At 44.3% G+C, this 18,778-nt stretch overlaps 1 protein-coding gene across 3 annotated transcripts in view; it reads right to left on the bottom strand.

The window, feature by feature from the left end:
• SLC22A15 (solute carrier family 22 member 15) overlaps positions 1 to 18,778 on the bottom strand; it is a 71,362-nt gene that overhangs the window by 33,030 nt on the left and 19,554 nt on the right. For all 3 annotated transcript variants that reach the window (XR_012509196.1, XM_074370257.1, XM_074370256.1), the window contains exons 3-4: positions 4,534 to 4,666; positions 3,735 to 3,899 (exon numbers count right to left, since the gene is read on the bottom strand). Coding sequence is in view for 2 of the 3 variants with exons in the window: in XM_074370257.1 (XP_074226358.1) it covers positions 3,735 to 3,899; positions 4,534 to 4,666 (298 nt within the window). In the remaining variant the exon portion in view is untranslated. The remainder of the gene's footprint in view (positions 1 to 3,734; positions 3,900 to 4,533; positions 4,667 to 18,778) is intronic.

Below are 18,778 nucleotides of genomic sequence, written 5' to 3'. Positions count from 1 at the left end.
TTGGTTAAAAAATTGAAGTTAAAAAAAAAAAAAACACGAATGTTTCCAATCACTCCTTTTGCATATTGTAATTCTGGAGTACCATCGGTGGTTTTGTAACTGTTTATGGGTCCTTGGGTACGTATACCTATTTTTCAGATTTCTTTTCTGCTTATCTTAAATTAATTTCAAGTTTGTGATTCCTGCTCAGTTTGCACTAGTAAAGGCCAAATTTCAGCAGGTTAGAAAACAGCACCGAGTGATGACTTCATTTTTGTAAATGACACCAATGGGCCATCCAGTTTCTGAGCGCAAGGCATGAAGTCCCCTTGACGCCCCTTTCTCTCGCCTTCTTTGCAGATCGTTTAGCAGGTCACGTTCCCACCCCAATCCAGTGCAAATACACCCTCTCTCCTCCTCCACTCCTCCCACCTGGTCTGAGCTGCCTCTGGGTTCCACGGGGCCAATCACAGCAGCCTCCTGAGTGACCCCTCCATTTCCACTCTTGCTTCTCCAATCCATTCTTCACACACCTACCAGTGCAATCTTTCTGGCTATAAGATCCTCCTGTTCCTCTATTTAATTCACTCATTGGCTACCCACTGTACTCTGAGTAAAAAGGAAAAAATCTTCATTTGGCCCAACATGGACCCTATCACATCCAGCCCCTCCAACCTGATCTCACCCCAGCCTCCCTCCGCCTCTCCACACTGCACCCACGGGCATCTTCCCAGGTCCTCAGAGAAGCTCATTCCTGCCTCAGGGCCGTGGTCCTCGCCTTTCTATCCGACTGGAAGTTCTTTCAGAATCTCACTGCCCCCGTCTTCCTCATCATTCACATCTTTGCTCAAACACCTACTTTGAGGTTTTCTTCTAACTATCCTAGTTAATGTCACTGTCCCCTGCACTTACTATCTGGTCCACTGTCCTGTTTCATTTTCTCCACTGCACTTAACATGTTCTGAAATTACCTCACATTCGCATATGCCTCTCCTGATTAAAACATAAGCTCCACTGGAGCAAGCCTCCCCCTACAACTTGTATCCGAAGTGCCTATGAAAGCAGAGTCTGGTACACAGCAGGGTCTGTTTAATAAATGAATGCTGTAGAACAGGTGTGTAAAGGAGAGGCCCTGGCAGCAACGCGTTTACCGAGATGGTCTCTAGGTGGGCAGGACTGTATTCATTCTTTATATTTCACTTGTATATATTTCTTGGTTTGTTTGTTTTTTTTACAGTGAGTATCAATTCCTTTTGTTATAAGATATTTATATAAGAAAAAATAAATAATAAATATATTACTATGACATTTTTCACAGCTTTAGTATTTTATCTTTTCTACTCTCAATAATTTTTAATCAATTCTCCTCATTCTTCTTGCTAGGCACTACACAGCAAACTGGTCAAAAGTGGATGTTTTTGGTTTGGACTTAGACTTTTTTGCACACACTTTACATAGTATTTTATACAGACTGCACATATTATTTTGTAATCAAGCACAATTGTTCAAATTATTATTATTATTATTTTTACTGCTAAACAATTAGGCTACTTCCAATAATCCCCTCTTGCTAACCATTTAGGTTTCTTCCCCCAACTTCTTGAAGTTCAGAAGCCATAGGAGTGTATACAATTGTGCTGGAGAGAGAACAGCTTGAAAAGCATAGCCAAGGACAAAACTCCGGAGAAAACTCAGCTCATGGAAGAAAGAAGAAGGAAGTGCCTCCCAAAAGAGCTGCAGGCGCATCAGACTCTTACTTCTGTCCTGGGCGCGGGGCGGGGCACTGGCATTCCGGGAACTCTCTCACGCACCTTCTTCTCCGGGAACTCTCTCACGCACCTTCTGAATCTCACACTGAATCTGGCAACCATCTGGTTCTACTGTTGTCATTTTTTTCTTTCTCCCTTTTTCCTCTGCTACAGAAATTTTATAGCCTCATCTTAACTCAGCTTCAGGGACGAGAATGGAAGGTTAAAGCACTGTATCAGGAATCTTTTTACTGCCTTTAGCAGACTGGCAGGGGAGCAAGAGACCAGGAGGTGTTTTGTTTTTTTGTTTTTTTTCTGCACATATGCAACAGGGCAGGAATAATCCTAGATAGTCTGGCAGGGTTGGGGGCAGGATGTGTGTTTTGTAAGAAAGCATCTTCTTCATGGAACAATGAAAGTCAAATGTCAAGACTTTAATAGGGGAACGTGCCAGGTACCTGAAAAATATGTACCCATGACGCTCTACACGAGCAAGACTTCAGCCTCGGGAGAACCCAAACCCCATGAGGGGGTGCCTTTGTGTCCTCCCAGGATAATGTGAGTGGTCATGATCACCATCATAACTAATTTCTCAGAAAGTCCCAGCAAGCCTGACCCTAGTCCTTAAAAAAAAATGACCTTAAGTCACAAGGCAGACTGAAGACTCAGAGGAAGTTTTCTCACTGATCCTAGCTGAGGAGCCGGACTTGCGAAAAAAGCAGCCTTTGAAAGCTGCTGTAGACAAAGTGCGCAGTAAAGCACCACGTGTGAGAGTCAGGCAGGACGCTGTCGTGCAAGGATGGAGCTGGGGTCTTGCGCTCGCCTGCTCAGCTCTGACTTGCCCAATCCCCTGGGGCTTTCAGCTTAGACAGAAGTGTGGAGGACACACAGATTGCAGAGCAGAGTTTATTTTACTTATCCTCTGTCTTCCAGCTCAATACATTAGCCCTCACCAACTTCAGAAACACGACCAGTGAGAAAAAACAGGCTGAGCAGGTCAGCATTCACCTGCGGTGACCTCCTGAAGGTCTGGGAGGAGAGTCCTCAGGGACAACGTGAGCTGGGCATCATCTTGGCCCTGTCAGTCAGGAGCTGTGTGAAAAAGGGGCCACATCACCTCACCTTTCAGAGGCCAAGTTTCCTCATCCGTAAAAATCAAGTAGAAATTCTTAACTCATAGGCTCTGGGAACGCTATGGGAATGGGCCAATGCCTCCCGTGTTCCCTGGCACATAACAGATGCTCAGCGAATGGTCGCTGGCACTCCCTCACCTACATCCTCATGCTGACACAGCTCCACAGTTGCACGATCACCCTTTTTCCATGTTAGTACAAGAACATCAACAGTACAGCTGAATGAATGAAAATGCAAAACAAACAGGACATTCTCACTGCAAACCTACAGTCCACAAAGTAGAGGTTTAGTGCAGCAGCTCTCCCAAGACATGACTGTAAGTCCAGGAAGCTTTTAAAATCATCTGTTTTACTACAATATAGTTCTTGAGAGGATGGTGGGACGGTTAAAAACAGTACAGAATATGGCCTCCGTTTTGGGACTTAAACATCAGTAAAGAAACACTGCCTGCCGACTGGAAGAGAACAGTAAAAGCCAAAAAGGCCTAGGAGACAAGGATGTAATAAAATACAACATAAAGGCACCGAGAAGGGAGTTTCTAGCATCTCCTACCTCTGCACTCTCTTTCAGCTCAAGGGAAAGAGCAGTCAGCGGCCTCCTGAGGGAAACGACACTCTCATGACAATCTGCAGGCAGCCTGCGAGGGTTGGGGGCAAGCTGACCATCGGGGAGGTGGGCCCGGGGGAGACTTTCCACAGAGGAAGACAAATAAACTGACTCGTGACTCGTTCAAGGTCACACGGAACAAACTCCAGAGGGCAAATCTAATAGTTGGATAGGGCACCTCAAGTCCAAATGCACTTTTAGACTCCAGGGTTAATGTGGTTTCCTGCCAGGCTTTCTGGAGCGGCTCATCGTGGACTGAAGCAGTACCTGCAAGTGCCCAGTAGGCGGTGCCCACACACTCGTTCAGCAGGACAAAGGCCACCAGCGACATCCCTCCGTTCATCACGCCCACCAGGAAGCGAGTTATTGCAAAGAACTCATACGAGGGGGAAAACCCGTTTGCGATAGCAAATAAGATGTCAAGAGCGAAACCTAGAAAGAGAAGAACAAGATTCAATAATCCAGAGGTAAACCTGTATTTGATGAACACAATACATTATACTTGTTAGTCTGTAAAGATACATCTTTTGTGAATTTAAATTTTCTGAGCTATGCTTTTTTTTTTTAAACAGTTCCTCTAAAAAACTATCAGGAACAACTGAGGTCTTCTTTGTTACCAGTTGATTTCTGCTTATCATGTGTACCTTTCAAATTATGCACAATAATGCTGGAAATTGAAAAATCCTAGCTCGTACTCAGCTCGTCAAGAGAACTATGCTAAGTCCTGTGGAGCTCATCTGAAATAAATCAACACATAAGACAGAAGGAAATGGCTCTGGTAGACTGTTGCAATCTTTGTCGTCCTTAGAAACATGCCATGAATTAGAATCCAGGGGTTGCAGAAAGCACCGCCATGAAAAGTTTATGGTGCAAACATCTGGCCTTCATAGGGTGTGCTGGTCACTTTAAAAAGCTTGGCCAGAATCAACTCGGCCTCTTACCGGCATAATAAAGATCAGTGCTGTGCCCACGTGGCAATTCCCTGAGAACCTTAAGGAAATAGTCCCCTTATTACTTCCCTGGGAAATAAGTCCTTTTATTCAGTTCATGAACACTAACAGATTACCTGTGAGATAGACTTTTTTCCTTCCGAAGCGATCTGAAAGCTGACCAAAAGAGATAACGCCCACAAACACACCGCTGAAGAAAAAAGAGCTTGCTGCACTGACTTTGTAAGATCTGTTGGCAATTAAGAACCACTAGAGGAAGGGAAATAAAAAAAAAAAAAGAAAGGCATTTAGGTCACAGAAAAGATAGACAGAGTTAGCTATTAAAAAAAATCAAATGTACAACAAAAACTTGAATATTGGCATTTGTCCACTGCATTTACCACTATTAACCAGCATTCAGTAGAGTATCCATCCTGGACGATATCCAAGGAGACTTTGTCTTCAGAAACACCAGAAATCGTTACTATAATGTGCTCCCACAGTACTCTGTACACATCTTATTCCAGCACTGAACACAGCATGTAATAGCTAATTATTTATCCATCCGTTGAATAGGTCTCTCATCCTAAGTCCCTGAATTCTAGAGAGGATGAGTCATATCCCATTAATTTTGTTCCTCTGACACCTAACATACTGCATAGCGTATACAAGGCAAAAAATGAAGGGTCTTTTTTTCTTTTTTTCTAATAAATTAATAGGTTTAAAATCCCTTGAGTACTTTCCTCAAAAAATGAACATACAATTACCATATGATCCAGTAATCCCACTTCTCTGAGTATGTATATACACAAAAAAACTGAAAGCAGGGATTCAAACAGATTATTTGTACACTAAGGTCCATAGCAGCATTATTCACAATACCCAAAAGGTGGAATGAACCCACACGTCCACTGATAGATGAATGGATCAACACAATGTGGTCTATACATCCAAGGGAATATTACACAGCCTTAAAAAGGAATGAAATTCTGGCAAGTACAACATGGATGAAACTTGACATTATGTTAAGTGAAATAAACAGACAAAATGGGACAAATATTGTGTGACTCCATTTATGGTTGTAATTTACAATAAGAAATATATATTTGGTCTTCATCCATGGTTCCTGGCACATAGCTCCTGAAAACTCTTGTAATTTCCTACATAAAAACCATAGGGATATCTTTTGTTACAATATTTAGTTTTTGCTCCCAGTTCCTAAAAAAGCTTCAGAGCAATAAAGGTAAAATGGGTGACTTTTGTTATTTATAATAAATCCCTTTCAACCATAATGAGTTTACTTGAATGAGCTGACTTTTGGAAGGGAACCAACCCAGTGTACAGAGGGTTGGAACTCTCAGCCCCTACACTCCAAGGCTCTGGGTAGGGGAAAGTGAATGGAGGTCGAATCAATCGCCAATGGCCAGTGACTTAATCAATCATGCCTATGAAATGACAGTTCCATAAAGAGCCCAAAGGACGGAGTGTGGAGAGCTTCCAGGTGGGTGAACACATGGAGGTGCTGGGAGGACAGAGAGCTCAGAGAGAGCATGGAGGTTGTGTCCCTTCCCACGTACCTCGCCCTGTGCATCGCTTCCACCTGGCTGTTTCTGAGTTGTATCTTTTATAATAAACCAGTGATCTAGTAAGAAAATATTCTCCTGTGTTTTATGAGCTGCTGTAGCAAATTAACTGAACCCAAGGAGGGGGTAGTAGGACCCTCAGATTTACAGTCAGAAGCACGGGAAACAGCCTGAACTTATGACTGGTGCCTGAAGGGGGTGGCAGGGGCAGTCCTGTGGGCCCCCACCCTCACCTGTGGGACCTGACGCCAACTCCAGGTAGACCGTGTCAGGACTGAACTGAATGGCAGGACGCCCAGCTGGTGCTGGAGACCTGCTTGCGTGGGAACCCCACCCCCTACCCACACACACCCGGGGCAGGAGCGTCTGAGCTGAAGCAGCTGACAGCAGAGGGGACACAGGAGGCGTGTCCTTCCTTTACCTGGAGCAGTCAGATCCACAGAGACAGAGAGCAGCACAGCGGTTACCAGGCACTGGGAGTAAGGGAAGGCACTGTCTCACGGATACAGAGCTCCCGTTTCGGATACGAGAAAGCTGTAGACATAGACAGTGGTGACGGCTGCAGGATGACGCAATGTCCTTAACGCCCCTGTACTTTAAAATGATGTATTTGATGTCAAGTATATTTTACCACAATAAAAATAATCCCTTGAGTACTATTATCTTCTCTTTTAGGGAAATTTATAAACTCAAAGAGAAAGTAACCATCCCCTGCATAAAGCGCCATCATCTAAAGACCTGTCTAGTGATGTGTGAATGTGACCTTTGGCTATAAGGACAAAAGTCCACCTGTGTCTCAGAGGGAACCTCAGAGAACCAAGAGAACGCTCATGTCTCCCCTTCAAAGCCCCTTCCCCAGGCTCAGCAAGGACAGGGTTATGAAAGCACTGCCTCAGAAACCCCCACGGAGGCAGCCCCGCGTGGTCCACTATCCATTCTTCACACCACTCCCGCCCCACACTTTGACAACCAGTCATTGCAGCCCCGAGCAACCTAACGTCTCTCCTTCTCCTGTATGTCCTACGAGACTAGACTGATAAAGATCCTGACGAGACAGCATCTATACATCTTCACGCAACAACAACACACAAAAACACTTGGGCACCAGCACATCAACAAAGGAGAACGCCCCTCACTCACGCTGCACTCTGCTTCCAAACTCTCCTGTCCTTCACACGCAGCTCTTAACAAGATGAATGAACTGGTCTTCCAGCCCCTTGCGGGTCAGAAACAGCAGTCTAGGGCATCGCTGCCCTGAGAAATAGTAATCGGGCAGTTATTGCTCTTGGGGGCAGCCCTGGTTCAAATAAGAGAGTGACAGAAGCGATATGACTGAAAACTGAACTGCACTTCCAGACTTTTTTCATTCCGGTGGTCAATAAATATCTGATTACTTTCTACTAGAGGCCAATAACTGCTCTAAACACTGAGAACACAGACGCAAGTGGTCCCTGCCCTCCTGGAGTATAAGTTCTAGTGGAGTAAGGAAGACATTAAATAAGTAAACATGTTGGGAGAGACTGGGAGGAAGCCTCTTTAAAGAAGGTATTCAGGGAAGCCTTCTCTGCGGAGGTGACATCTGTGATCTGAATGATGAGCAAGTGACCAACCCTGAAAAGCTGCCTGGGGACCATGAGATTAAGTGCAGTGGTGCCTCTAGTGATGACAGTGTGAAATAAGGCCAGGGCAGGGGGTGGGCAGGCATCAGGTCACCCAGGGCCCTGAGCCAGGGTAAGGAGCTGGGATTTTATCCTAGTGCAATGGGAAGACACTGAATTACTGGATTTATGTCTCTAGAGACCACCCTGGCCACGCGTAGAGAACGCATTTCAACAGGGCAGGGTGGGAGCAGGGAGGCTCCTGCAATAGTTCCAGACATAATGGGAACTTGGACCAGGATGAAGGCAATGGTGATGGAGAGAACTACATGAGTGGGCAGAACTGGCCTTGCTGGGGACTTGCTGATGAACAAGAGGTGGAGCGGGGAGGAGAGGAAGGGAGAGTCAAGGATTTCACCTAAGTTTTTAACTTTAGCCACTCATGGATGGTGGTGACCTTTACTGAGATGGAGGAGGCTGCGAGGGGGTGTCATGTATGTGGTGGGACAGTATGAGTTCTGTTTAGACACACGGAGGTTGAGATGCCAATAAAACACCGAAGTGGAAATGCCAAGCAAGCATTTGGATGTGAGTCTTGAGCTCAAGGGGGAGGACACGAGGGTCTATGAACCTAGAGACAAGGATGGCGGCTCCAGGCAGGGGCCCAGGACACTTCCACATTCAGACGCTGAGCAGAAGGGAACCACCACAGAAAGCCCCTAAGTAGGAGTGAGAGAGAGAGAGCAAGGAAGCGGGGGCGGGTGGTGTCACGGACACTACACCAGGAGATGTGATTCAGGGAGGGAGGGGAAGTCAAGTATGTTGCATGCTGCTCTAGAGGTCAAGTGAAGACGAGGATAGAGATGTGCAGTTATATTTGGAAACGAAATGGACACTTAAAAAAAAATTAGCAGTTTCAGGTGAGTACAGACGGAAGCTGGATTGGGGAAGGCCGAAGAGTTGGAGGAGGCTGAGGGACTGCAGGCAGCAGATGCACACAGAATGGTGCTCCTAAGTTTCACTGTGAAGAAGAGCCGAGAAATGGGACCGTATTTGGACAGGTGGGGTCAAAGGTTACGGGTGCGTTTTTTTAACACATGTGCATGTTGATGAGCGCGATCCGGTAGAGACGTCCCTGCAGGAGAAAGGTACTTGGAAAAGCAAGAAGGAAAGGTTCTACTGTAAAAGGGAGGAGGGTGGAGTGAGGGTTCAAACAGGCAGTAAGGAAGTTCTTGGCAGATTGCTTCACTTAAGTTTCACTGAAATATCAAGTAAGGTCGGCAGCTGAAGGGAGCGGCAGTGGAGGGGGAGCCGGAAGTCTAAGAAGGGAGAAGACAGACAGGCCCCTCTCGGAAGGCGGCATGGCCCATCCAAAGGCAACATCACAGGACAGCCCAGCCACACTGAATGAACACTTGAGTCTTGTAGTTATCAATTTTGCGAGGAGAAGGTGGGGGAGTTAGGCGTCCACAGAGCCAGGGGTTTGCCAGGAATAGGACAGAGGAGAGAGGGGCCCTGGGGAGTTGCAGGGATTTGCAAAGGAGTGATGATTATAATAATAAAAGAGATGCTGGTTAAGGAGACAAGGAAGACATAAGAGGGACAGTGGGTAGTGAAAGAATGTCACCATCGGGAAATTCCCCTATTTCCTTAATTTCTCTATGCTTCCCATTCGTGCCCTAACTGAAATCTGGTTATCCCCAAAAGAAACCATTCATGACACTAGATCCCTCTCCACTGGAGGCTGCTTTTCCTTTAATCCATGGACCTGAGAACCTGAGATGGAAGCAGGTAACCAAACTTTAAAAGCATCAGATCATCTGAAGATCACATCACTAGACTGAGTAGCACACCACCTTTCTGTGGCAGAGAATCTAGGTTGGCTTAGAGAAGACAGGGCTGTATTTGTCACAGGGCTCCACCCCTTGCCTTACAATGGCCCATGAACAAGGCCTAACTGTACTTGCTTTTAACACCTTGGAGTTCAAACACTTGCTTTTATGTCTTTCATACTCTTAGTGTTTGTTTTGGTGCTTTCCTGCCTTTAAGATCTGGCCTGCTGGTTAAGCTTTGACTGTCCTGCACCTCGATTTTGCTGGTCCATTTATACGGCCAAGATGCTCAGGCTCATAGTGATCAGTCCTGTGTTTAATCAATAAGGAGAGGCTTACGTGGCTCCCCCATCATCAGCTGTTCTGGGGACCACGTCTGCAGAACTTCTCAAATCCATCAAAAAAGGCAGTAACACTATCCTTCCAGCAACTGGGTAACCATCAGCTTGGATGGCAGTTTTAGGAAGACGTAGCCTGAGGGCTGTTTGACCAGCAAATTTCAAATTCTAATTCTCAGGCTGCCAGTTCTAAGCGTCAAAGTAATTCCTAATAATTTTTCTTCAGGTCAGTGCTGGCTGGGCTAACTAACGCATGGCCCTGTTTCTCCTGGAATACATTCAGGAACTGACAGAAAACCTGCAAAGCACGGCCTGACTTTAAAAAGCAAATTAGAGAATGTGAAACTGGAACCCAAGGATCTCACTGACAGATCGAGGTGAGCTGGGGATGGCTGACTCAGGAATGACCAGCCACGGACTTGGGACAATGTATTTACAATCAGCTTTCCGAATCCCTCGCCCCCTAACCTTGCGGGACTTTGGTTTAAATGCTTTGTTTTGTTCTCAATTGTTAAAACTTTTCAAATATAGTTTATACACTTATCACAGACCTACTATATGATCTAAAGAGTTTTATTTTGTCAAAGTTCAGACAAAATATACTAGGAGAGTAATCCCCACAGTGTTTGAGAAAATGTATTGGGGATATGACCAATTTTTTAAGTTTTAGAAAGTGGTCACCCACCTGACTAGACTCAATTACTAGCTTATTTTCTTATCCTTTTTGTCAAATACCACAGTAAAACCCAAACCAGGACATCAGAAATTAAATTATAATAAACTTAAATATGATGACTGTGACATTCATGAAAAATATGTTCTTTATGAGGCTTTAAATTTTAAAAATCATAAATTTATAAATCACTCAAACCCTTAATTGGCTACAGATTATTAAAGCGATGACACTCCTATTATTTTTTTAATGACAAGCTAAATTCTAAAGCTACAAGATGATTGTTCTTTTTTATACTAATTCATTTCAAACTGAAAAATTACTTGCAAATTGAAAAAGCAGGAAAGCTACTTTTCTTTTCCCATACATGAATAGAAAAGGCTGACTATAAAGACAAAATATTTTTAGTCTCTCAGTTTGACCCAGCTTTAGCTAACTCTATTTTTATCTCATAACCAACATCTGTATTTTCGTTCATATACTTACCTCAATCACTAAATTGAGTTCTTAAGTTCATTTATTATACTGTATTTTCAAAAAGGATTTGAGGGGTCTAGCATTAAAAGTGCTGGTACAATCATTCACTCATCTAAAGAGAGATGACCTGAAAGAACATCAGGCACAGCTGGGGACAGACACCAACAGCAAGTGCCTGGAGAAGAAAAGACGAAAGGAACGTAACTAAGGCGAATACAGGTTTGGGTGCAGAGCCAGGTGCTATGCAAAGCCTCCCAGCTCTTAAAGAGGAAAAGAGGCAGGCAAGCAGAAGTGAAGACAGTTAAGACAGTAGCTACTGCCTGGGGGTTAATGAAGCAACTGGGAGGTTTTCTGTTTCATATTTGGATTCTTACTTCTTAGAGGCTGAGAATAAATGGCATCTCTCAAAAAGGGATAAAGTATTGGGGTATGTCAAGAAAAGCTGCTCCAGCTGCAATACAGAGAATGGAATAGTGATGGTAAGCATGGGTGTGGGGAGACCTGTCAAGGTCATTACAGTGATCCAGGCCAGGCTGGACAGGACCTCAGAGAAGAGAACAGAGTCAAGCTGGGTAGAGATCTGGGCTGACTCACCCATGAATAGGTACTATCTGACACCACAGGCATGGACTAGATCAACCACAGTTTGAGTGAAGCTTGAGATAAGCTGTAAAGGTGGTCACAAAATATGTTTTGAACATCTCCCTTGAAATCATCAAACCTTTATGGAATGGTCACAAATCAACTCAATCACTGTTTCTGACATGGCAGAAATATAATTTGAAAAAAAGTTATTGCTTTAAAGTGAACTGCATGCTTATATAATCCTAAAAGCAAAATTAACATCTGAGTAATAAATATACATGTCAAAGATATGTCACACACATGCAGATCAACAGAAGGAAATGGAGAGCCCAGACAGACCCACTAAATACGGTCCATTGATTTGTGAAAAAGAAAGCCAAGCATATACAATGGGAAAGAAAAGTCTCTTTGATAAACAGTGTTGAGAAAATCAGATGTAAAAGAATGAAACTGGACCCTTATCTTACACCATACACAGAAATTATCTCAAAATGGGGTTAAAGACTTGAATGTGAGACCTGAATCCATAACACTCCTAGAAGAAAACATAGGTGGTAAGATCCTTGACATTGGCCTTGGCGAGTTTTTAGACTAAACTAACTAAAGCAAAAACAAGCAAACTTAAAATAAGCAAAAATAAACATGGCAGACCACACCAAACTAAAAAACTTCTGCACAACAAAAGAAACCATCAACAAAATCAAAAATCAACCTACTGAATGGGAAAAAATATTTACAAATCATGTATCTGACAAAGGGTTAATATAAAAAATATATTTAAAAACGTATACAATTCAATAGCAAAAAACCCTAAATAATCTGATTAAAAAAATGGGCAGAAGATCTGATTACACATTTTTCCAAAGAAGATATACAGATGACCAACAGATACATGAAAAGGTGCTTAACATCCCTAATCATGAAGGAAATGCAAATCAAAACCACAGTGAGATATCATCTCAGACCATTAGAAGGGCTATCATTAAAAAGACAAGAAACAACAAGTGCTGGTGAGGATATGAAGAAAAGGGAACCCTCGTGCAGCGTTGGTGGGAATGTGAAGTGGTGCAGCCACTAAGGAAGACGGTCTGGAGGTTTCTCCAAAAGTTAAAAATAGAACTATCATATGATCCAGCAGTTCTGCTTCGGAGTATTTATCTGAAGAAAGCGAAAGCCCTAACTAGAAAAGATATATGCACCCCAGCATTATCTACATCAGCCAAGATGTGGAAACAGCCTAGGAATTCATCAATGGATGAATGGGCAAAGAAAATGTCAGATGTGTGTGTATGTGGGCATGTATGCATGTGTGTACATACATACATTATGCAGCTACGAGAAGGAAGGAAATCCTGCTATTTGCAACAACATGGATGGGCCTTGAGGGCATTGTGATAAGTGAAGTAAGTCAGACAGAGAAAGACAGACAGGCAAATATTATATGATCTCATTTACATGTGGACCCTAAAAAAGAAAAACTCACAGATACCAAGAACAGACTGGTGGTTGCCGAGGTGGGCACAAGATGGGTAAAGGGAGTCAGAAAATTCAGACTTCCGGTTACAAAATAGATAAGTCACAGGGAGGTAATGTGCAGCGTGGGGACTTCAGTTAATACTGTTTTGCATACTTGAAAGTTGCTGAGAATAGATCTTAAAAGTTCTCATCAGAAGACAAAAAGTTTTGAAACTATGGATGGTGAGGGATGTAAGCTAGACTTATTATGACCTTTTAACAACATATACAAATATCAAATCATTATGTTGTACACCTGAAACTAATATGACGGATATAATGATATTATGCCCATTATGCCTCAATAAAAAAGGTATGTCTAATGGGAATATGCCACTTAAAACCAGATAATTAATAACCAACCAACTTTCACATACTATTCTCCACACAACCACCTTTTAGAATCGTTTACCTATTACTCCCGTTTTACAGATGATGCAACCACAGCTCAGACACAATCATACTAGAGTATGCAGTGGACCCTGGTCCCAATGCCAAGGCATCTGTCCCCAAATCTTCTTTGAGCACTATATGCTCGAATTTGGTTACGTCTTAGAATTCTGGAGCAAACTAGTGACATAACAGCATATTTGAGCGTGTTAAACCAAAAGCACTGAAGTTACAAAGTGCTGGGTAGAGACTTTGTTTTCTAGCACGTGTTCTATTCAGGAAGCTCTGAAAAAAATCAACTGAATATTAGGGAGGAGACTAGAAATGAGTAGGTCCTTGTGGCTTAGGGTAACAGAACCAGGGGTTGGTGAAAAAAAAAAGAAAGAGAGAGAGGGAAAAGGGAGAAAAGGAAGACTGCATGTCAAATGTGAAGTTAAGGTTCAGTGGCCTGTGTGCTTGGGAAATGATGAGGAGAAGGCCGGGGGCGAGGAGAACAGAATAATTCATTTTAAAATCAACTTTCAAGTTGGTTTTGCTTATTTATTTATTATTTTAGGAGCAGATTTATCTCGTTCTACAGTGTATGTTTTAAATACAAATGCTTAGTGAAAGTTCCACCTTTTAATGGAACGTTTATCCCTTCCTTTCCCATCTGATATCCTGGTGTAGCCACATGACACAAACCAACCATCCCCAGGTTGCTTTCTTTTCTTTCTTCCGCCAAATTGTGCTCCGGGTAACAGAATCAGAACCTGCCTTCTCCTTCCCCACTGGCCGAGAATGCAGACCATAAGAGATGCTTCTTAACTTGGTCATGAACACTAGGAAGACTAAAGAGCAAGAAGGACCCTTAGACGCACATCCAGCCTCTGCTCTGAGCGAATTCTCATCGGCTGTCGATACCACAAACTCGTCCATCTCTGCTTCCGTTTTCCCCCGTGACCTTGGTTACCCATTCCCCACGACTAATATATGGTGACATTTCATGGAACAGGGGCTGAGAACATGCTAGAACTACAGACCACTCTAATGCAAGGGGCAGTGCATGGTAAATATGAGCCCTTTCCCCTAAGCTTTTTCAAACAAGGGTCACTTCCCTCCCACAAGGAGGTTGTGCTGGCCTGTCCTCCTTGCTGTGGCCCAAGGCCAAGTAAACTTCTCTGCATTAGCCATACTTGAATCACACATAAATAATGTAGGGTCATGCCTCACAGCCGCCAGGGAGGGCACGGCTCCCCAAAGGAAAACAAACATTGCTCACTCCCCTTCTGCCAAGAAGCCTGGCACCTTACAGGACATGACAACCCTTCGTGTGGCCCTGTCCTTCCGCGCTAGCCCCAGCCCCCACCTCCTCCCCTGCTGAGCTCCTCTCAACCTTCCTCCTTCCTCGTGAAGTCCTGCCTGACTCACGGCGCCAGGCTGCCCACTCTATCCTTTCTGCCATCTCCTTCCCTATTTTTGCTTCTACTGTAATATACAGTGAGTCATGTGTTTACCTGCCCCCTCCCCATGATGCCGCAAACTTCCTAATGGCACACTTGTACCCAAAGTGCGTATCTGACACTGTCGGCACAAATTAAACAGCTGCTGAATTATTTATGTAAGAAGAGCAAATGCTATAGTCTTACAGGCATCTTCATATACACCATCTCAACGTCACAACTTCAAGCATCAAGTTGTAAATTTATGGACACGCAGGGAACTGCCTAACTCATCACCTTTTCCTTGGAGCCACTGAATGGCTTTCTTGGGAAAAGGAGAGTGAGGGAGATTTGGAATTTGAGGGGTTTGCCCTCCTCTTAGAGCCAGTCTGACATATGAAACACTTTGGTTTCATCTTTAGCCCTACATCAATGAGAAAGAAAACTATGGAGAAAATTAACTATGGCAGTTTTTTGGAAACCTGACTGAAAAAGCTGTAAAGGCAGAATCTGTGCCAATGAAACATCTACTTTCTGACACCAGAGTAACTGAAGCCGTGTGGCCCCGAAAGCACTTCCACTGGTCCACAGATACCCCACTGCAGGAAGCACAGGGGTCCCGCAGCGGTAAGAATCTGGCCGTGCGTGATACACAGAACATCAGAGAGCCCACAAGCCAGGCAGGAGCCACGGCAGGTTGGAGGGCGGCACCCAAGCCCCCCACCCGGCTTCCCTGTCTCTCCTGAAAAAGGCCTACTTGCCTACGAGCTGCGTAGATCACTAGTCCCAACTCAGCCTTCCCTGGAATGGGGACAGAGCCCACTGCTATTCGAGGATGTCGCCTGCCAGATTATAAAGAAAAATAAAGACTAAGGCAGCCTCCCCTGGCTGTCTGGGCTGGCCAAACAATACTGGGCACGTGTTACTGATCCACCTGCTTGCCGCTGGAAGCAGGTGAAAACCAAGACAGATTACAAGCACTATAGCCCCACCCAGACAGCCTCCCAATTTGCCAGTATTTCAAGGCTACAGGGCTGAAACAGACAGTAGCTCCCCCGACACCCCTGCAGCATGTCCCCGAGGGCTCCACACCACCAGTGCGCTGGCTACTGTTCTGTGACAAATTCTGAACGGTTCTAGAATAATTCCAACCAAACTTCAGCCCTCCGCTGTCCTGTATGTCCCATAAAAATATTTAGAGCTATGTACAGGAAAACCTCCCTTCAGTAGAAAAGCAGGTAAGCAGAGGCCTCCTGTGATTAGGCAGGACTTGGACAGGGTAGTTCAGAAACAGTTTCATGGTGATTAACTAACTTGCTTCATTTCAATGTAGTTGTCACTCTGAATTACCACTTAATGGGTGAAGTGTGCAGCCTATAACAATCAGTAGTACAGGCGTAAGGAAGCAAGACATTAAAAAAAAATTAGCCCCTAAAGCAATTATTGCAGTGAATTTTTCAAATAGTTTTAATACTCTGTCTTTTGACCCTAGGGTATGGCTTGGGGAAAATATATTAATCTCAAGATAATAATCAGTCAATTTCAGTTCTTCAATATCCACAATGATATTAAAGATTCCAACCTTACTCTTTTTGGTTGCAAACATTAATTAAGCATGATAATTGTGTGTCTCCGTGATATTTGGTGCTTTCTGAATGAGTCAGAGCTCAGGGAATAATTTGAATACAGCAGACAGCAATTTGCTACATAAATTCACCCCAATGGCTATTAGCTCATTTTAAAATAGTCAAGACTCCTAGATTAGAGGGGGTTTTTTGCATTAATACCAAGTTAATCACATCTACATAACCTTTTATTCACCCTTCCCAAAACCCTGCATGAATAGCTTCTGCAAGGCCTGACCTGAATGTAATAAGGCACAGAGTGGGAGTTTCCAAATCTGTATTTTTAACATGGTCTCCCTGAACTGTAGTGTTTTGCAGACTCTATCTTGATAATTATTTTCAGAAATTTTTCAGATATTTATTTTCAGAAATATGAGTTTTGTTGAAGACTTTATACTTGTTTTCTTTTTTAAATCTCATTTTACACCAGATAATTTCAAAATGAACCACATACATACATACACAGACTGTATATGAAGGCCCCGTGCTCCTCCAGCCCCAGGTCGGACGGGCCACAGCCACCCCTGACAGCATCAGGAACCCACTCCGGCTGGGAGCAGGCAGTTTAGCATCTGGGACACCCCAAAGATAGTTCAGCTATCCCAAGGGGCTTCCCTGGAGATCCCACAGGTGGCAGCATGTCGGGGCAGCCCCCTCCCCTCCCCAAATATCGTGGAGCCCCTGCTGGGGACTGCGGGTCTCTACTGCACAGGGAATATTTGTGCCTGAAGATACACCTCTGAGGTGGATAACCGTTTGGCCTTCTGACAGGATAGGAATATAATGTGCGCCTCTATACCATGGGAGGACAGTGCCGTGTATTTATAAATCTATGATGATATATGTTTCATCAAGATGCAGAACAGCATATACATCCAAGTGTGTGTATCTCGGTGGATCTACATGGGTGGGAATGAGCAAGAGGACAGACGAGGAACCAGGAAAAGGGAACGAGGATGGAGAAGAAAGAGCAAAAAACAAAGAGAAGGACAGAGAGAGAAAGCAAAAGGGAGCAAGAGAGACAGCAGGGAGAAAGAAATGGGAGGCAAATACAGAGAGACAGAAACTGAGATGGAGAGAGGTGGGGACAGAGAGCAGTGGACTCAGAAAGACAAAACGCCAGAGACAGGGAAATAGGAAATGCGGAGAGGAAAGGAGGAGGGAAGGAAAACAGATGCATAGTTGCAGCCTGACCAAGACGGACAGCAAGAGAGATGGTGACTCACGGGTACACCCCCGTGGTGGTCAGAAAAGGGACATGGGACTCCTGTCACAGGAAGGGAAGGGAGGGGCCATCTGAGTTAGGTGACTTTTATCATCTTTTTCTCGGAGCTGCTTTAAAAATCCTCAGCACTTGCTGGGGAAGTTATTCAATTCTGTTTCTCCTGCTTCTACCAACTCTTTGTCTTGGGAGCAGTAGCCCTCGGGGCTCCCTTCCCTCCACATTCAGCCTCCAGGCAAGCGGTGTTAGGGTGAGCCTCCCAGGCGCCAGCACAGGAGATGTGCTTGGTACCAGCGTGCCTGTTCCTGCGGTCCCAGAGCGCAGGCTCTGTCAGCACTCTCCTTCCTGTGTTGAGGCTTTCTCTGGCATCAGACTGCTCGGTGACATCTGCTAAGAATGGTGTCCCTCCTGTGGTGTCTAAAAGGGCTCCCAATTACAGATTTCATAAGTATTGATTTAATTCGATCGCATTTAAATTCGTTGAGAGTCGGCCGTGCTGAAGCACTGTGCTGCTATGTTACCTCATTTAAAGCATTAAGCACATTCAGTGGGCAATTCTGCATAATTGTTACTTAGGTCAAGCTTTCATCCTGGCACCACGAGCTTTCTAATCAAGGTTGCATTGTCCAGCAGGCGGTCAGCTGGCCTTCCCTTCAAAGCCCGTTCTCCAGAGGGAGCTTCCACGAGGGCTTCTGTAGTCATTGTCTCCACCAACAATGGGTGCTTTGCTTATTCTTGACCAAAATAGTGGCCTGTTGACGAGCAATGATGAATATAAAAAATGGGCTATCCCTGGTGAAATGAAAGACATTCAAGATACATGGATTAGCTCAACCTATTTTTGACACTCACTCCTCTTCTATGAATTTGTGAGATAATCCAGTTTGTTCTGTACCGAGGTGATGCCCTAGGTTAAAACCCCTCCTTAGTCCTGAGCCCACAGAACTCTGGAAGGTTCTGACTGCTTGAAGCTGGTGAGAAGGTAGGTGTCGTACCCTCACTATGTAAAATTGGGTTTGCCTGTAGTGACCTGTCATGCAAGCAGTGTGCAGAACACCTATAAAACCAGGAGCTAGGACTTCTCAAGCCTGCAAGGTAGTTTATTTTGTGCTTCTTTGATAAT

This window comes from Camelus bactrianus, chromosome 9 (assembly GCF_048773025.1).
Source record: "Camelus bactrianus isolate YW-2024 breed Bactrian camel chromosome 9, ASM4877302v1, whole genome shotgun sequence".
Classification (NCBI taxonomy): domain Eukaryota; kingdom Metazoa; phylum Chordata; class Mammalia; order Artiodactyla; family Camelidae; genus Camelus; species Camelus bactrianus.
This window is presented reverse-complemented; position numbering and strand designations above follow the sequence as displayed.